Source organism: Camelina sativa, chromosome 1 (genome assembly GCF_030686135.1).
Source record: "Camelina sativa cultivar CO46 ecotype springtype chromosome 1, ASM3068613v1".
NCBI classification, from domain to species: domain Eukaryota; kingdom Viridiplantae; phylum Streptophyta; class Magnoliopsida; order Brassicales; family Brassicaceae; genus Camelina; species Camelina sativa.
The window spans coordinates 7,031,787-7,047,286 of NC_141880.1; the positions used below are offsets into that span (position 1 = coordinate 7,031,787).

General features: G+C 35.4%; 3 protein-coding genes and 1 pseudogene across 3 annotated transcripts; 1 reads left to right on the forward strand and 3 right to left on the reverse strand.

The window, feature by feature from the left end:
• Nucleotides 1-3,308: 3,308 nt before the first annotated feature.
• On the forward strand, nt 3,309-8,536 carry LOC104781776 (calmodulin-binding transcription activator 6). Its single transcript, XM_010506521.3, has 12 exons — nt 3,309-3,837; nt 4,445-4,570; nt 4,668-4,783; nt 4,889-4,977; nt 5,099-5,144; nt 5,345-5,462; nt 5,602-5,721; nt 5,808-6,133; nt 6,240-6,940; nt 7,025-7,574; nt 7,789-8,082; nt 8,200-8,536. The coding sequence occupies exons 1-12, from the start codon at nt 3,774-3,776 to the stop codon at nt 8,227-8,229; spliced, it is 2,580 nt and encodes an 859-aa protein (XP_010504823.2). The 5' UTR covers nt 3,309-3,773; the 3' UTR covers nt 8,230-8,536.
• Nucleotides 8,537-8,605: 69 nt separating this feature from the next.
• LOC104781785 (dihydrolipoyl dehydrogenase 1, chloroplastic) lies at nt 8,606-12,817 on the reverse strand. The gene is made up of 16 exons (XM_010506541.3): nt 12,364-12,817; nt 12,114-12,260; nt 11,848-11,982; nt 11,633-11,738; nt 11,381-11,505; nt 10,974-11,099; nt 10,791-10,871; nt 10,362-10,424; nt 10,185-10,259; nt 10,027-10,105; nt 9,822-9,922; nt 9,590-9,703; nt 9,399-9,512; nt 9,157-9,228; nt 9,002-9,028; nt 8,606-8,904 (listed from the first exon to the last, which is right to left on the reverse strand). Exons 1-16 carry the CDS (start codon nt 12,691-12,693, stop codon nt 8,731-8,733), a joined length of 1,869 nt encoding a protein of 622 aa, XP_010504843.1. The 5' UTR covers nt 12,694-12,817; the 3' UTR covers nt 8,606-8,730.
• A 576-nt stretch (nt 12,818-13,393) lies between these two features.
• LOC109131201 (S-protein homolog 2-like) lies at nt 13,394-14,074 on the reverse strand. The gene has a single exon (XM_019241895.2). It carries the CDS (start codon nt 14,040-14,042, stop codon nt 13,581-13,583), a length of 462 nt encoding a protein of 153 aa, XP_019097440.2. The 5' UTR covers nt 14,043-14,074; the 3' UTR covers nt 13,394-13,580.
• Nucleotides 14,075-14,403: 329 nt separating this feature from the next.
• Nucleotides 14,404-14,941, reverse strand: LOC109132243 (S-protein homolog 2 pseudogene; annotated as a pseudogene).
• Nucleotides 14,942-15,500: the final 559 nt, after the last annotated feature.

A 15,500-nucleotide genomic window follows, 5' to 3' on the forward strand; every position in this document is an offset into this window, starting at 1 on the left:
TCAATTTTTGTTTTTTAAGAATAATAATGAAGTGTTCGTTTAATGGGACTGATTACAGCAAATGATTGAGAAATAAGTTGGGGATAGAGAAATATTGGAAATCGCGTTGGTCAAGAGGATTACACATTTGAGCGGTTTTGTTGTAGTTAGAATACTTTGGACTAATTTATTAATTAGTTATGAACTAAATAGCATGTTATTTCGAAAAACAAAATACTCCAAAATATAATTAAGTTGATACAACAAGATCCTCATGGAGGTTGCAGCAACACAACTTGGTAAATTGGTAGATATATATATATATAGATATCTATATATATTTATTTTTTTCCTCCATTTGATTTCCTTCGTTTATTAACTCACATATAAAAATGTACGTCCTTCTCGTTTGATTTCTGTACAGAAGCTTATTTGCCTCGATTACGTACATGATCCCTTTTATTTTTACATGCTTATAATCAAGAGCTTTTAACTTTCTGAGTCTGTTACATGAACAATAAAGGAGAAGAAATAACTCTATCTTTAGTTGTGTCGGAAAATTTGTTTTTGTGTTAGTGGTTTGCTATGTTTAGTCCCAACCGGTGGTGTAGACTATATGAAAAAGTGTTTCCACAAAATAGGTTCACCAACACAAATGGCGTAACCAAGGGGCGTGGGTCATATTAGACGAAAAAGATGTATTATCTAACATATTTCTTTAGTGGTATATGATAATTCACTACATGAAAAAGTGTTATTGTGACGATATTTTTGTAATGATAATTTTTCTTAAGAATTTATAACATTTTTTCTAATATTCTTGTAATAATGTATGCACATAACAATTTTATTATAAATTTATTGTAAAATAGCGACAATTTTTTCTGTTCTATATTTTTCTTACAAATTAGCATCATTATTACGACATACAAAAATATCTAGCAAATTTGTAAGAATTGTTCAACAATAATAAGTTGTCGCTATTTTGCAAGAAAATGATAGTAAAGACATGAGATAATTTATGTGACACATTTGTCACTATATTTACAACTATTTATTCTTTTGCAACAAATACTTTCTAGAAAAATAATGTAACAGATTGTGTTGCGTTACTCAATATAGTGCAGTCCCCTGAAGGTTGGTTGTCTTTTTTCAACCACCTTGATGAGTTTACTTTGCTCAAGGAGTCTTTCTCACTATTTTTCATCTCTTGGATCCCGCATGCATCAAATTCGACATATTACATGTGCTTTGTGTTCTCTTATCTCAGTAGTTTCTTTTGTAAACTCCTTCCCTCTAGTTTGAATAACTAACCGAGAATTTTCTTTTTAATTTATTGTTTAGTTGACAAAAAATAATAATAATGTATACATTCATATATTTTTATGTGGTAATCATTTATAACAAATAAAAATTACAAACATACGTTACACATTTATGACAAAATTTACTACAAAAATAATATTGCATTAATATGATAAAGTAGCAAGGAGTTCATTCATTGGGTTTGGGCTTGTCTTTCTTGTGGACTCTAATAGCAACGACTATTTTTACGAGAGTTGCTAGTAATTAAAATAACAGCAACTATTGGATGGATTAAAAAGTGTCGATGTAGTCGGTGTACTCTCCGAAAACTTGACTCTCAAGTTACTTGTCTTTTTGAGTTGCCGAACACTGGATCAGCGATCATGAAAAGAACAGAGCCATACTCATACAAAAATTCCCATAAAATTATATTTATATGGATGAGTATGATGAAGACAAAGGAGTGACTGATAAAAAAAGGAGAAGAGGAAGAACTGAAAGTATGTTTCTTTTGACGCAAGGAAAATCATTGTCTTGGATGTGGAGAATAATTATGAGTAGACTTAGATATGTTGGAAGTGCATATTGCTTACTAGTATACATATATTTTGGATGGCACACGCGTGGTAATGTGTAACTCCTATTTGGCAAGCTGTATTTTGGTGTGTAAGGCTAATGAATTGTGACCCAAATTTGGTTATTCTAGTGGATTGTTGCCTCAAATTAATTTGGGGAAACATATATTTCCGTAGAAAATCTACCCTTATTGGATATGAAATCTAAGATATCCTTATAATCCACCATTTTTTAATTGATAGTGAACCAATCAAAATCTTTAGGTTGTTAGATCATTTCCATCTTTGAAACAAATAAAACAAAATTTTGATAGGATTTTTTATATAAAATATCATTTAAATCATAAATTTAATACTTATCAAATATTATTGACAATATATAAACATGTCGTAACATTTGATAACAGAGAAACTAACATCTGTTTACTCCGTCATTAACTAATCTGTTATCAATAAAATAGCGTCAAACATTTGTTTTTTCTCCTAAAGAAAAGAGATAATAAATAAAGGGGTGACACCAAAAAGAACCAGAATAAATGATGAACCATACTTGTGAAGCCACGTATCTACTACTGTCCACGTCTATTCGTACACCCGCCGCAGATACTGAATGATCGTTTTAAAAAGCTCTGGTCTGGACGCTCTTTATTTCACCCTTTATCAACAACAACCACTTTTCTAGTGTACATGTTCACATTTTGGAGTTGCTTGCTTTGCCTCAATTTTTTTTTTTTAAAAAAAGGTAGTATTATTTTTATATCGGTACATGTTTAGGCATGCCATAATAAAACATACCTTAATTCATGAAATTATATTAAACGAGTTTTAGCTCAATTATTGATTTAGATTATTTGTTTACCACAACACTATTTTATTAAAAAGAGTTTTCAAAACTTTCGTGTAATTTTAATTTTAATACTGTATCTATGAAGTTTATGAGTGGTATATATAGATCTCACCGTATGTCTACCACTTAGTTCGATTTAGATCTCGTGTTAATTACTAGAACACTAATTTTAAAAAATTTGTCTCGTCGTGTTAACAAGTATCAAAATTTAGTATTGCTATTCATTTCATGATTTCGAAATAAGTATCAGAAAGCTTACACAATTAAACAAAAAAAATTATATATAGTGAAGTAATTGGAGCTAATTATGTGAAATATGAAGTGAACCAGTGAAGTATAGCAGAGAGAGAAGAGATTTTACGTCGAACCGTCTTATAAATGAGTTTGTGTTACTTGAGAGGGAGGAAAGCAACCTCATTGATGAGATTTGACTCTATATTATATTTTTTAACAAGTTTGTAGATGAGATTCAAGTTACCAATAGTACATTTTACCAAATGTTAAAAAAAAAAGAAAAAGAAAAAAAGAATGACTTTATTATTTTGAACGTTCACATGATTAAAATTTAAAACCAGTAATATCTTAATCAATCACTTAAGAGAATACACAAACCTAGAAACCTTTACAAGCCCCAAAAAAAAAAAAAAAAAAAAAAAAAAAAAATTGGCTTGAAGAATCATGAATGAGTAGATTTTTCACAAGTCCGATTAGATTAATTAGAAAGGTTAAGGGGTATTGTGGAAAATAAAAGTAGGTAGGGTATAAAACTTGCAAATTTCATAAAAATATTGCGTTGAAAATTCAACTTTAGTAAAAAAGAACAAAAAATAAGAGAACTCAATAAAAAAAAGAGATCCCTAAAAAAAAAACCCAAAAAATTAACGGAACATTCTCATCATTTGACAGACACCATCGGGAGGACTCACGACGACCAAATCTGTACGACCAAATAAGCAGACTCTTCTACTTGTTGACTTCGTTGCTCAGTTTCTTTTAGGGGTTGGTTCTTCTTCTTCATCGGAACTTTTTGGGTCAAAGAGCTTTGAATTCGAGTGTGAATCATCAAGATGGACGGAGATGGTTCAGGCAGGCTTATCGGCTCGGAGATTCATGGATTCCATACTTTACAAGGTATAAGACTAAGACCCATCTCTTTGGTTTTATTTTATTATATGTTTTGTTTTTTTTTTTTTGATTCGCTGGTTCTTTGGTTTATTCCAGTGAGTCTTGTTGTTACCAAAGCTCCTGTGGTAGTTGAGGCTTTGTTATATTATAAAAAAAAAAAAATGTAATTTTTATAAAATACTACTCTTTTATTATTGGGTTTTGGAGTTTATTACACTTTGTGTATATTTGTATAGGTGACGTGGCCGTTTTTGTTCCTTTTGCAGCCATTGAAGTTGAGTTTCTAGTTACTGTGAAATATTGAGGTTCCTTAAGTTATTTTTATATGTGGATTTAGTGTATGATTCAGAAGTTTATAGTGTGACATTTTTTTTTTTTTTGGGAAAATAACGACTTTTGGCATCAGTCGAATTTGAATTTGGATAATTCAGAGGTTTTTTGGAAGGAAGTGACGAAATTGTGTGTTATGCCTGGACAAGTTTACTTGTGTGTTGTAAGCACATAAGCTTAGAAACAATTATATATATTTGTGATGATTGATGGATATACATATTGAATTTGTAGTTTAAGTTTTGATGTACCTTGAGATATGTTCTGGTTGTGTGTTTTGCAGATCTTGATGTCCAGACAACGTTGGAGGAAGCAAAAAGCAGGTGGCTCCGGCCAAACGAGATCCATGCTATCCTCTCTAACCCTAAATACTTCACCATCAATGTCAAGCCGGTGAACTTACCCAATAGTAATCATTCTCTTCTACCCTCAAATAGCCACTCAAATATTTGAGGATGTTTGTTCAAGTTTCTATACACTAATGTTATGTTTCATTATTTTTTTAGGTGGCAGAATTATATTGTTCGACCGTAAGATGTTGAGGAACTTCAGAAAGGATGGTCATAACTGGAAAAAGAAGAAAGACGGAAGGACAGTTAAAGAGGCTCACGAACACCTCAAAGTGAGTTTTTTTTTTTTTTTTTTTATTCTGTAGCTTATATCTTCTTAAAAGCTCATATCATGATTTTTTTTCCCCTGCTAATTAATGTCCTTTGAATGATGCTAGGTTGGTAACGAGGAAAGGATTCACGTATACTATGCCCATGGTGAAGATAAAACTACTTTTGTTCGGAGGTGTTACTGGTTACTGGATAAGTATGTAGTAAGCAAAGATCACTGACTTGTCTGCTATATGTCCTTTTAGAAACTACTTGATTAGAGGCCCTTCTCTTCAGAAGGTGATGAAAGTAAATCATCTCTTCTTTTTTTATGGCAGGGCTCGAGAGAATATCGTCCTTGTACATTACCGTGATACACAGGAGGTTTGTTTTCTTTTCCACCTGTTCTCAACTCTCACTTGTGTTTCTTATGTTACAAAGTGATTGTTGGATCAGTGTGATGTATTTCTTTGCTGTCCATGTTTGGATTTTCTCTTTCTCTATTGAATAGTCACTGTCTCTGGTTGGTAGGCTTTATTCGCATTCCTCTTTGATATTTTGATTGGTTGAACTGATATGTTCAGGCAGCTACATCATCGGGGGAGTCAAACTCTAGCCCTATCTCTGTCTCTGATCAGACATTCCCAAATCGCGTGGCACCTGAAAATATTGACTTTAGCATTGAGAACTCACGTTATCTAGGTGAGAAACAATTTACAAGTGATCTCGGTTTTTCACAGTTTTACTAGGTAGTATTGGGATCTGATGCTTGGAAATTTTGAATGCTTGCTCTGGTTTCTTCATCTGGACACTTATCACTCTTTCTTTTGGCGGGTCACAGCAAGCAACAACAGTCCAGTTGTTAGAAATCATGATATTAGCCTTCATGATATCAATACGCTTGATTGGGATGAGCTGCTGATACCAACCGATCTTAACAACCTATCTGCACCAACCGTAGGTAAGTTAGACAGGATCTGATTATGTCAGTTTGTGCAGTTAAAGAACAATGGGATGATGTTGAAGATATATTTTTTCTGTGATCAGATGATCTGTCATACTTCACAGAACCACTCCAGAATGCTGCAAACAGCTCTGCAGAGCCTGTGAATGTGACAGTGGCTGATGAATCCCTTGATGCTTTGCTTAACAATGGTCCACAAAGTCGAGAGAGTTTTGGAAGGTGGATGAATTCGTTTATTGGCGAATCTAATGACTTGCTGGAGAATCCTTCCTTTGAACCCATGGTTACGCATGACCCGGATCCATTAGCTCCTCAAGCTTTATTTCATTCGCACTCCAACATACCTGAGCAAGTGTTTAACGTAACTGATGTTTCACCTGCTTGGGCCTATTCTTCAGAGAAAACAAAGGTAAGAAGATCTCAATCTAGAGATAGTATGTGCTATCATATGAATAAATTAATAGGTATGGATTGCAAAATGGAGAGCATAACTTTCTTACATACTGATTCTGCAGATTCTTGTAACTGGGTTCTTGCAAAACAATTATCAACATCTCGAAAGATCAAACCTGTTCTGCACTTGTGGTGACTCGTGTGTCCCTGCGGAATATGTCCAGGCGGGAGTCTACCGTTGCATCATACCTCCACACTCGCCTGGGATGGTAAACCTCTATCTTAGTGTAGACGGCAGCAAACCAATCAGCCAATGTTTCAGGTTCGAACACCGTTCAGTCCCGGTTCTTGATAAGACCATCCCTGAAGACAATCAAGAATCCAAATGGGAAGAATTTGAGTTCCAAGTCAGACTTTCTCATCTTCTGTTTACCTCTTCTAACAAACTCAACGTTCTCTCCAGCAAAATCTCATCTACTAACCTGCGAGATGCCAAGAAACTAGCTAGCAAAACATCCCATCTCTTAAACAGTTGGGCTTATCTACTCAAGTCAATCCAGGGGAATAAGGTGTCGTTTGATCAAGCGAAAGATCATCTCTTCGAGCTTACTCTGAAGAACAGGCTTAAGGAATGGCTTATGGAGAAAGTGCTCGAAGGTCGCAGCACACTGGATTATGACTCCAAAGGCCTCTGTGTGATCCACCTCTGTGCCATTCTTGGATACACTTGGTCGATCCAGCTATTCTCGTTATCAGGTTTGTCGTTGAACTTCCGTGATAAACAAGGTTGGACTGCTCTTCATTGGGCAGCATACTACGGAAGGTAAAAATGATCTCTTTCACAAGTTATATGTACTTTGTTGTAAGCTACTTATTTCAGTATACACTTTTTTCTTGGGTTTTGAAGGGAGAAAATGGTGGCTGCTCTTCTCTCTGCTGGGGCGAGACCAAATCTGGTGACAGACCCGACAAAAAATAATCTTGACGGATGCATGGCGTCTGATTTGGCACAGCAAAATGGATATGACGGTTTAGCTGCATATCTTGCTGAGAAATGTTTGGTTGCTCAGTTTAGAGACATGAAAATTGCTGGAAACATCAGCGGCAATCTGGAGGCTTGCAAGGCGGAGATGATGAACCAAGGCACTCTCCCGGAAGATGAGCAGAGTCTCAAGGACGCTCTGGCGGCATACAGAACAGCTGCAGAAGCAGCGGCTCGGATTCAGGGTGCGTTTAGGGAAAAGGCGCTGAAGGCGGCACGGTCAAGCGTGATTCAGTTTGCTAACAAAGAAGAAGAGGCTAAGAGCATAATTGCAGCTATGAAGATTCAGAATGCGTTCCGGAAATATGATACGCGTAGGAAGATAGAAGCCGCTTATCGGATTCAGTGCAGGTTCCAAACTTGGAAAATGAGAAGAGAGTATCTGAAGATGCGGCGTCAAGCAATTAGGATCCAGGTATGAAGTGAACAGTCCCTCCTGTGAGCAAAAACTAAGAGAAGCACACAAGATTCAGCAGCCAGGATTATCAGTTTACTCTGAACTTGGCTGTTCATAATCATCATCTTTGTCTGAATTCCGCAATCGATAAGACAGTGAAAGTCCACACATGTATCATAACGTTTGTCTGAATTTTGCAACACATTTAAGTGTCTTTCCCCTTCTTTTGCAGGCTGCTTTTAGGGGATTACAAGCACGGAGGCAGTACAAGAAGATCGTATGGTCGGTAGGAGTGTTGGAGAAGGCAGTTCTGAGGTGGAGACAAAAGAGAAAAGGTTTTAGAGGACTCCAGGTTGCAGCAACGGAGGATTCTCCAGGTGAGACAGAGGAAGATTTCTACAAGACGAGCCAGAGGCAAGCAGAGGAGAGGCTGGAGAGATCTGTAGTGCGAGTCCAAGCCATGTTCAGGTCTAAGAAGGCTCAACAGGATTACAGGAGGATGAAACTCACGCATGAAGAAACTCAGGTGAAATCTATTTTTTGTTTTCTTACATTTTTGAAGCTCATTTTAGGGGAAGAAAACATAAAACGGAGAAATAAATTAATACATGGAGTAACGAATTTTGTTGATGATGTGATGCAGTTGGAGTACGATTGCCTTGAAGACATTTGATATTGAAATGACTAATGGAGAGGTGAGTCAAAAAGAGGTTGGTGTTGAACATGGATTGTATTGATCTGTAAATTATGTGAATGGGAAGAGGGTACTCGACCTTTCTGAAATTGGTTTATAAATAAATTGCAAAAGTATTCTTACAACGGAGACCACCAACTTGTTGTTGATTGGTGTATGAAAAAGGAGAAGACAGAATTAACTATTAGATGTAGTTTTTTTTTTGTCTGTTTCTATAATTGGGTTCTTCTAGGGTGTAATATACACTTATATTTTGCAAAATGAAATTGCAAGTAAGCAGAGAAAATCTTATGTACTTTGGTAGTCTTAAACTTAGGTTCTTCTGCCACCTCACGTCTGAATTTGATGAATATAATGGCCAGAAAAGTGATTTTACTAGTAAAAAGAGAAGAATCTTCCAAAAGTGGTTTCTCACTTCAAACAAACATACAAAAAGCAAAAGCACAATTTCGGTCTCTACTAATGGAAACCATGAAACAATCAAACAAATACACGTGAAAGCAGAGACAAGACTCCAACATAAATATTCTCAAAGAAAGAAGAAGGCCTTGTAGATATATCTTCTAAGTCTTCACTCACTAAAGGTTGTCTCTCATCATCTCCTCCTCTTCTTGGATCCTCCTGTTTCATGTTTAGCTTTATCTTTGCATCTCCCTATAGTACAACCACAAATTTTCTTGCTTCAAGATGTTTCTCCTCCCCCAATAAGTTTTGTTTTTGTGTTTTATTATACAGCCACTTTATCACTTACTGTCCTTGTCGTAGCTTGACTTTCAACCTAGAAATTGAACTTAAGCGTAAGATTCTTTTGCTTTCTAGTAGAGAATTTGAATCTATTAATTGCAATTAATAGTAAAGGGGCACTACGGTCAGTGTCATGAGTGTGTGTAGACTGTTTTGCTTTACCTTGGCTGCTTTGAACAGTTCGTCGAGGACTTCAGACAGTGTTGGATGTGCATGAACTGCCAATTTTATGTCCTGCAGAGATAAAGTAAATAGATATAGTTAATGCGTTTAGTATTTTCACCAGCTAATGTACTATGTATAGGACTCGATTACCTTGTCGAGAATCATGAATATCAATAAGACTAAGAGCTACAATACAATAGAAATCAGGAAATAAGCAGCCAGAGTACTGAAAATCCTACTTGAATGCGTGTTCCGAGAGCAATTGCGTTGGACGCTTCATGGATTAGATCAGCTGCATGCAGTCCAAATATATGAACTCCGAGGATTTCACCGTTGTCAGGTCGGTATATCATCTGCAAAATACAAGCGATGAGATCTCTTTTTTCCTTTTTATAAACCACAAATAACCAACGATTTTTGCTTCTCCCACCTTTGCTATTCCTTCTCCTTCATTTTCAGCTAAGGCCTTTGTGTTAGCCTTGAAACTTGTCTTGGCCACACTTACTTTAAATCCTGCCTTCTCACCTTTTTCTTTCGCTTGAGGCTGACAAATCAAGGGAATAATGTCAAAATCTAAGGAGTTACAGTAAGCATATTTTGCTCATAACATTCTTCTTTTTGACCCTCTTCAGTACAAAAAGCACTAGGATTTAGAATATTACCTCTGTCAATCCCACCATACTGATTTCAGGATGAGTAAAGCAAGCAGCTGGGATGCTAAGATGATTAAGCACATGATCTCTACCGCTGACTTGCTCGACCACTAGCCACAGAGTAAAAGCTTAGAGTTTAATACAAGTCCCATGAAGAAAAAAGGGAAAATATTCACTGCATTATTAGTAGTCTGCCTACTGATAAGCCATTTACCAGATATTCCTTGAGCACTGGCTGCATGTGCAAGCATCAATTTACCATTGGCATCACCAATGCAGTACAAATTGGGAACCTATCAAGTAAAAATGAATTTTAGCATATAAAAAGAATTGCTGATAAGAAAAAGGTATGTACATTCAAATAAAACCCACCAGAGTCCCATTTCCATCGATTACACGCATTCGCTCATCAACTGGTATGAAGCCTCTCTGCGTCACAACATTGACCTGCATTGAGATGACAGCTTCAAAGTTAATTTCTGACGAACAAATATTCTCTGGTGACGAAAATGACAATACTAGAGGGTGGTACTTAATGTCAACTCATACATTTTCCAAGCCAAGTCCATTGGTGAATGGAGCTCTTCCAGTAGCAATAAGAGCAGCATCTACCTGGAGAAGGACAACAAAATCACACTTTCAGCGTAGAAATTCACATGGTAAAAGGAAATGAAACCAAAAGACATGACTATATCTATTCTTTTTTGGGAGGAAAAGACATAACAGTAGCTTCTCATTCACAATGTATTCAGAAAATGCGAAGCTTTACTAATCCACCTATGTCATAATGTTTATACTTATATTTCTGTGGGAAGAGTAACATTGTGGTTAATGCAGCGAAAAGCAAAAAAAGTGGAAAAACAAGACTTCTAAGGACCCTTTACCAACGGCACATATCTTCCCAATTCAGGCATGAATACTAAGTAACTGTTAAATATTCTCTTTGTCATATAAAAGATAGAGAGATCTGATGGTTACCTCCAAAGTATCCTTAGGTTCCTTGGTTTTGGCATCAATAAGCTCAATCAAAACAGGTTTCCCATCCTTTGCTGGAGTAATCTGGATACGAATAGAGTTAAGTTTAAAAGATGAATACAACATGGACACACTGTATAGAGAAAGAAAAGCAGTATTTGCAATGCATGATTTTAACAGGCTCACTTTGCTTGCAAAGACTCCAGTATGATAGTCAATCTTTCTTGGATTTATCAAAACCCTCTGAGCTAGCTTACTAATCTCAGGATCAAATCCAGGCATTAGCTGATCCAATGCTTCAATAAAAGTTACCTGCACAAAAGGTTCCCGTTTTCGATTACTAATTATAAAGGTCGAGCAAACCTAATGAAACTATTACATGGAAGCGGCACATATTCAATTTAGATCGAGAAACCAATAGATTTGGTACCTTAAAACTTAGTTTCCTACACTACTATTTTACAACAACAAGCTCAATACAGCACGAAACCTAACAAAAACTAGAAAATTGGAGAACCTTGCTAAGTTGCAGTTATTACAACCTCAACTGCAAGGACACAACATCATAAAGTCATACTAAAGTATCATGTTACCTCACTTCCAAGTGCTGTGTAAACATCACTGAACTCAAGACCAATATAACCACTTCCTACAATTGCAATCCAATCAGGGACAGACTCCAATTTCAAGGCATGGTCACTGGTGATAACAGTCTTTCCTGCAGCACCAAAATATAAACATTCAAGGAATCAAAGTCTGCTTGCTTTTTGCACTCAAAAGAATAGAGAATGAATATAAGCAGGTTTCTTCTTTAACAAGTCTACATTGAAAAAAAACAAACGTACCATCAACTTCAATTCCTTTAGGAACAAACGGCACAGATCCAGTGGCAATGATTATATCCTTTCCAGTGATAATATTGTCCTTCCCATATTTAACCTTTTGTGGTCCCTTCAGAAAGATATACAAAACTTAAAAGAGTTAGGATCTTCCTTCAACCAAAATGTATCCTGTTCCTGTCTAGTAACATCAACGTGAACGAAAAAAAACACGTACTGACCAGAACACTGCCAAATCCTGTCAATATATCAACACCAAGTGCCTTCATAGAATTGGTAAGATTGTTTCGAATTTTGGTAGCCAGGTTATTAGCATGGTCTGCAATACCCTGACGATCATACCCAGCAGCTGACACCTGTTTTCAAAGGTTAAACCAAAAACAATAGCTCAATAGCAATCATACATGAACCATCTACACCCACTTCACACCAAAGAAAAAAAGCTAGCAACTTTATAAATCAGAGAACATGAGAGTTGATAAATTACCTGGAGACCAAAGGACTTCATGTGATGTTCGTTCTGAAGTTCACGCATTCTACCACTAACAGCAAGAAGAGCTTTAGAAGGTACACATCCTCTGTTAACACAAGTCCCTCCAACAACATCTCCTTCAATGATGGCAGTTTTAAGCCCCTAATAAAGCCAATGTTTCCATAAACATAACAATCATAACAATCATAAAAGAAAACACAGCATGATTCATCAACCCATTGTGTCATAAGCAGAAAGTTCAAACCTTTTCAACAGCGTGCAAAGCAGCTCCGTGGCCACCAACTCCAGCTCCGATGATGATCAAATCGTAATCGAAAGATTTAAGAGGAGCACCGTTACCATTACCATTACTCGAAGCAGAAGCAGAGACTTGGAGTCCACTACTCTGAGTTCGGATTCGGTTACTGCGCAAAGACAACTGATTCGACGGAGAGAAACCAAACGCTCCACGGCGGAGTCCACAGAAACGGAAATTCTTGGGCGTAGAGAAAACGGAAGCAGCTGATCCGAACACGTGGTTGGGTCTTGTAAACGACGACGTCTGGGAGAACGAAAGCGTCATAGCTGATTGCATTGTCCGAGACAGAGAGAGAGATCTAACAGATGAAGACGCAGATGACAAAATTAAACCGGCGGAGACAGAGTGAGTGTAATAGCCAACAACGGAGGCGGAGTTTTCAAAGCGCCTTCGTTTGTTTTGTTTGTTTAACCACTTTTTTGTACACGTGGCGTTTACAACTTTGCTTTCATTTTTTTTTTCACTTTTTTTCAAACCTGATTTTAACTTTTAAGACATTTTAGCGGAATCAAAAGGCCACAGTAAATAGTTTCGCTTTATTAATTTATTGTTAGCTAAACAGTAAACACTGAAGCCATCTCCATTCCCAAAACAGTTTGGGTGTTCTTAGCCCATTAAAATAAAAAATATATGGAACAGTTCCATAGAACATGTTTTTAGGTCTTCAATTAGAACAAATTTTAGTCCAGTTCTATAACAATGTGGCAGTCCGTGAATTGTTGAGATTTTTTGCAAAAGAGACAATTTTTAATTTCTTTTTCTGTTCGAAATCGCATCTAGGTTTTCTTCTTTCTCTCCAAAACGGCGAAAGCTTTGTCGTCACCATCTTTTCCGGCAAAGGTTTGTATTAAGTAATATGTTTGTTTGGTTTTTTTTTTAATCTTTAATGCTTTTTTGTTTCCTAAAAATTTGGTATTGTATTTTGAATTTAAGTATAAGTTTTTTAAGTTTGCAAATTAAATGTTATTTTTTAAAGTTTTTAAAATTTTAATATTTTAATATTATTATATTATTAAATCTTATAATTTTAAATATGTTATCCCAATAACCAACTTCTTAACAAAGGATGTAAACTAATGATCTTACATTATTTTCATAATATTTTTACTCTAAGAACACCCAAAAATGTTCCCCAACGCAGATGTTTTACTAGTAAAATTGTTTCAAAACAATTGAGAATCCCAAGGTGGACAATGATCAATTTTTCCAGTCTTTTCGTTGATTTGGCAAGGTCCTTCTGGGCGTAACTTCCATTCGCATCTTTTGCAACCATGAGGTCCAGATACTTGGTCTCTGCTTTGCCAGTAGATACGGAATAAATGGTACTCGAGTCTCCAGGCAAAACTGCAAGCGTACTTTGTATCTCCAGAGACACTTGGTAAGAACTCGAACGACCACGTTCCACCTGGCATCATTATCCGAGTTTTAAAATCAACCTCTAATGACATACAATGGAACACCATTGGCACTGAACCTCCGTTATGTAACACCACTGTTGTATTTGGGTTGTCAGCACTTGGTGGAGCGGGAGCCGGAGCCATGGCGTTTTGAGCGAGGGTCATTGTTGTTACACTTGTTGCACACATAATGATTATGAAGGCTACAAGTTCTTTTAGAGAACCCATTTTTTTTTTTTTTTGTATGGGTATGGGATATGGATGACTCTTTCACTTGATACTTTTGTGTATTTATAATTATAGCACCAAGTTTTATGAATTATATATATTTCCATAGTAAGCTTTTTTGTTGACTTTAAAAAAAAAATAATTAATGCAATTTCGTGTTTTGGATAATATGAGTCAAAGTAAAACTTATGTATAAAAGGAAACCTCATCATGGTTGATAATAATTGGATATACATTAGAGCCATTTCTGATATCGATTATGATTTGTTTCTCAATATAAGAAATAACTGATGTTATATTAAAGGAAACCTCATCACGGCTAAGTGTTCGTAAAAATAAAATAAAAATAACAGTGTTTTCATTATTAAAAAAAAAAACGAAATACTTTTATTGATTATTATTAGAGAAATACAAGTAGACGACATTGTTAAAATGTTATCAAAACAACTAAGAATTCCAAGGTTGACAAACATCGTACATATTAGTGTCTTTGTTTAATTTGCAAGGTCCATTTTTCTGGATCTTCCAATGGCAATTCGTACATCCAAATTTGGCGAATTCTCTGTCTCTGCCCTGTTTGTAGATATCGAAGTAATGCATCTCATGTTCCCATCCAAAACTGCAAAAAAACAAAGTGCCCCCAAAAATACTGGGTTTGAAATCAAACACCACGTTCCATTTGGTGGAATAGTCGAGACTCCAAAATCATCGTTTTTTGATTTACAATGATGCTACAACAGCGTAGGACCACCAAGATCATTATGTATAAACACTGTTGTCCTTGGGTTGTCGAAACCGGTTGTAGGAACCCTAGCATTTCGAGCGCCACATATCAATACTACATTAACACACATAGTCGTGATGATTAAGAGAGCCGCAAGTTCTAGAAGAGAACCCATTTTTTTTTCTTTTTTTCTTCTTGTAATATGAAAAAGTATTGTATATGGATGACTACTCTTTCACTCAATATTCACTTATACAGTAAAACCTCTATAAATTAATACTCTATAAATTAATAATCACTATAAATTAATAAATTTTGCTGGTCCCAAGTCGGGCCAGTGTAAAAATTAACAATATTCGATAAGATAATAAGATAATAATTTTTTTGAAATCTCAATGTAAAATATGGTCCCAATAATATCATAAATTAATAATCATGTAAATTTATATATATATATATATATATATATATATACTGATATAATAGTGTATGTTTCTCCTAAAACTCATTTCTATAGAACATTTGTAATGTTGTATTTTCAAACTATAATGATATCTCTAAAATATTTTATAACATGTCATACAAATAATTAAATTTTAAAGTTTTAATTTTTAGATATGCATCATTTACAATTTGATAATTAGACAGATTATTAAAATATGAGAATTAATATTATTATTATTCATAAATTTGAATTTATGTATGTCATGTGTATAAGTCAATTTGTTTATAGT

Bases quoted from the DNA above. Each gene is read 5' to 3' on its own strand.
- LOC104781776 (XM_010506521.3), top strand. From the start codon at position 3,774: ATGGACGGAGATGGTTCAGGCAGGCTTATCGGCTCGGAGATTCATGGA. The intron at 4,784-4,888 runs GTGAGTTTTTTT...GAATGATGCTAG, and splicing joins AGGCTCACGAACACCTCAAA to GTTGGTAACGAGGAAAGGAT. The intron at 4,978-5,098 runs GTATGTAGTAAG...TTTTTATGGCAG, and splicing joins TGTTACTGGTTACTGGATAA to GGCTCGAGAGAATATCGTCC.
- LOC104781785 (XM_010506541.3), bottom strand. From the start codon at position 12,693: ATGCAATCAGCTATGACGCTTTCGTTCTCCCAGACGTCGTCGTTTACA. The intron at 10,872-10,973 runs GTGAGCCTGTTA...ATTCGTATCCAG, and splicing joins CTGGAGTCTTTGCAAGCAAA to ATTACTCCAGCAAAGGATGG. The intron at 9,229-9,398 runs GTAGGATTTTCA...TTATCTCTGCAG, and splicing joins CTCTCGGAACACGCATTCAA to GACATAAAATTGGCAGTTCA.
- LOC109131201 (XM_019241895.2), bottom strand. From the start codon at position 14,042: ATGGGTTCTCTAAAAGAACTTGTAGCCTTCATAATCATTATGTGTGCA.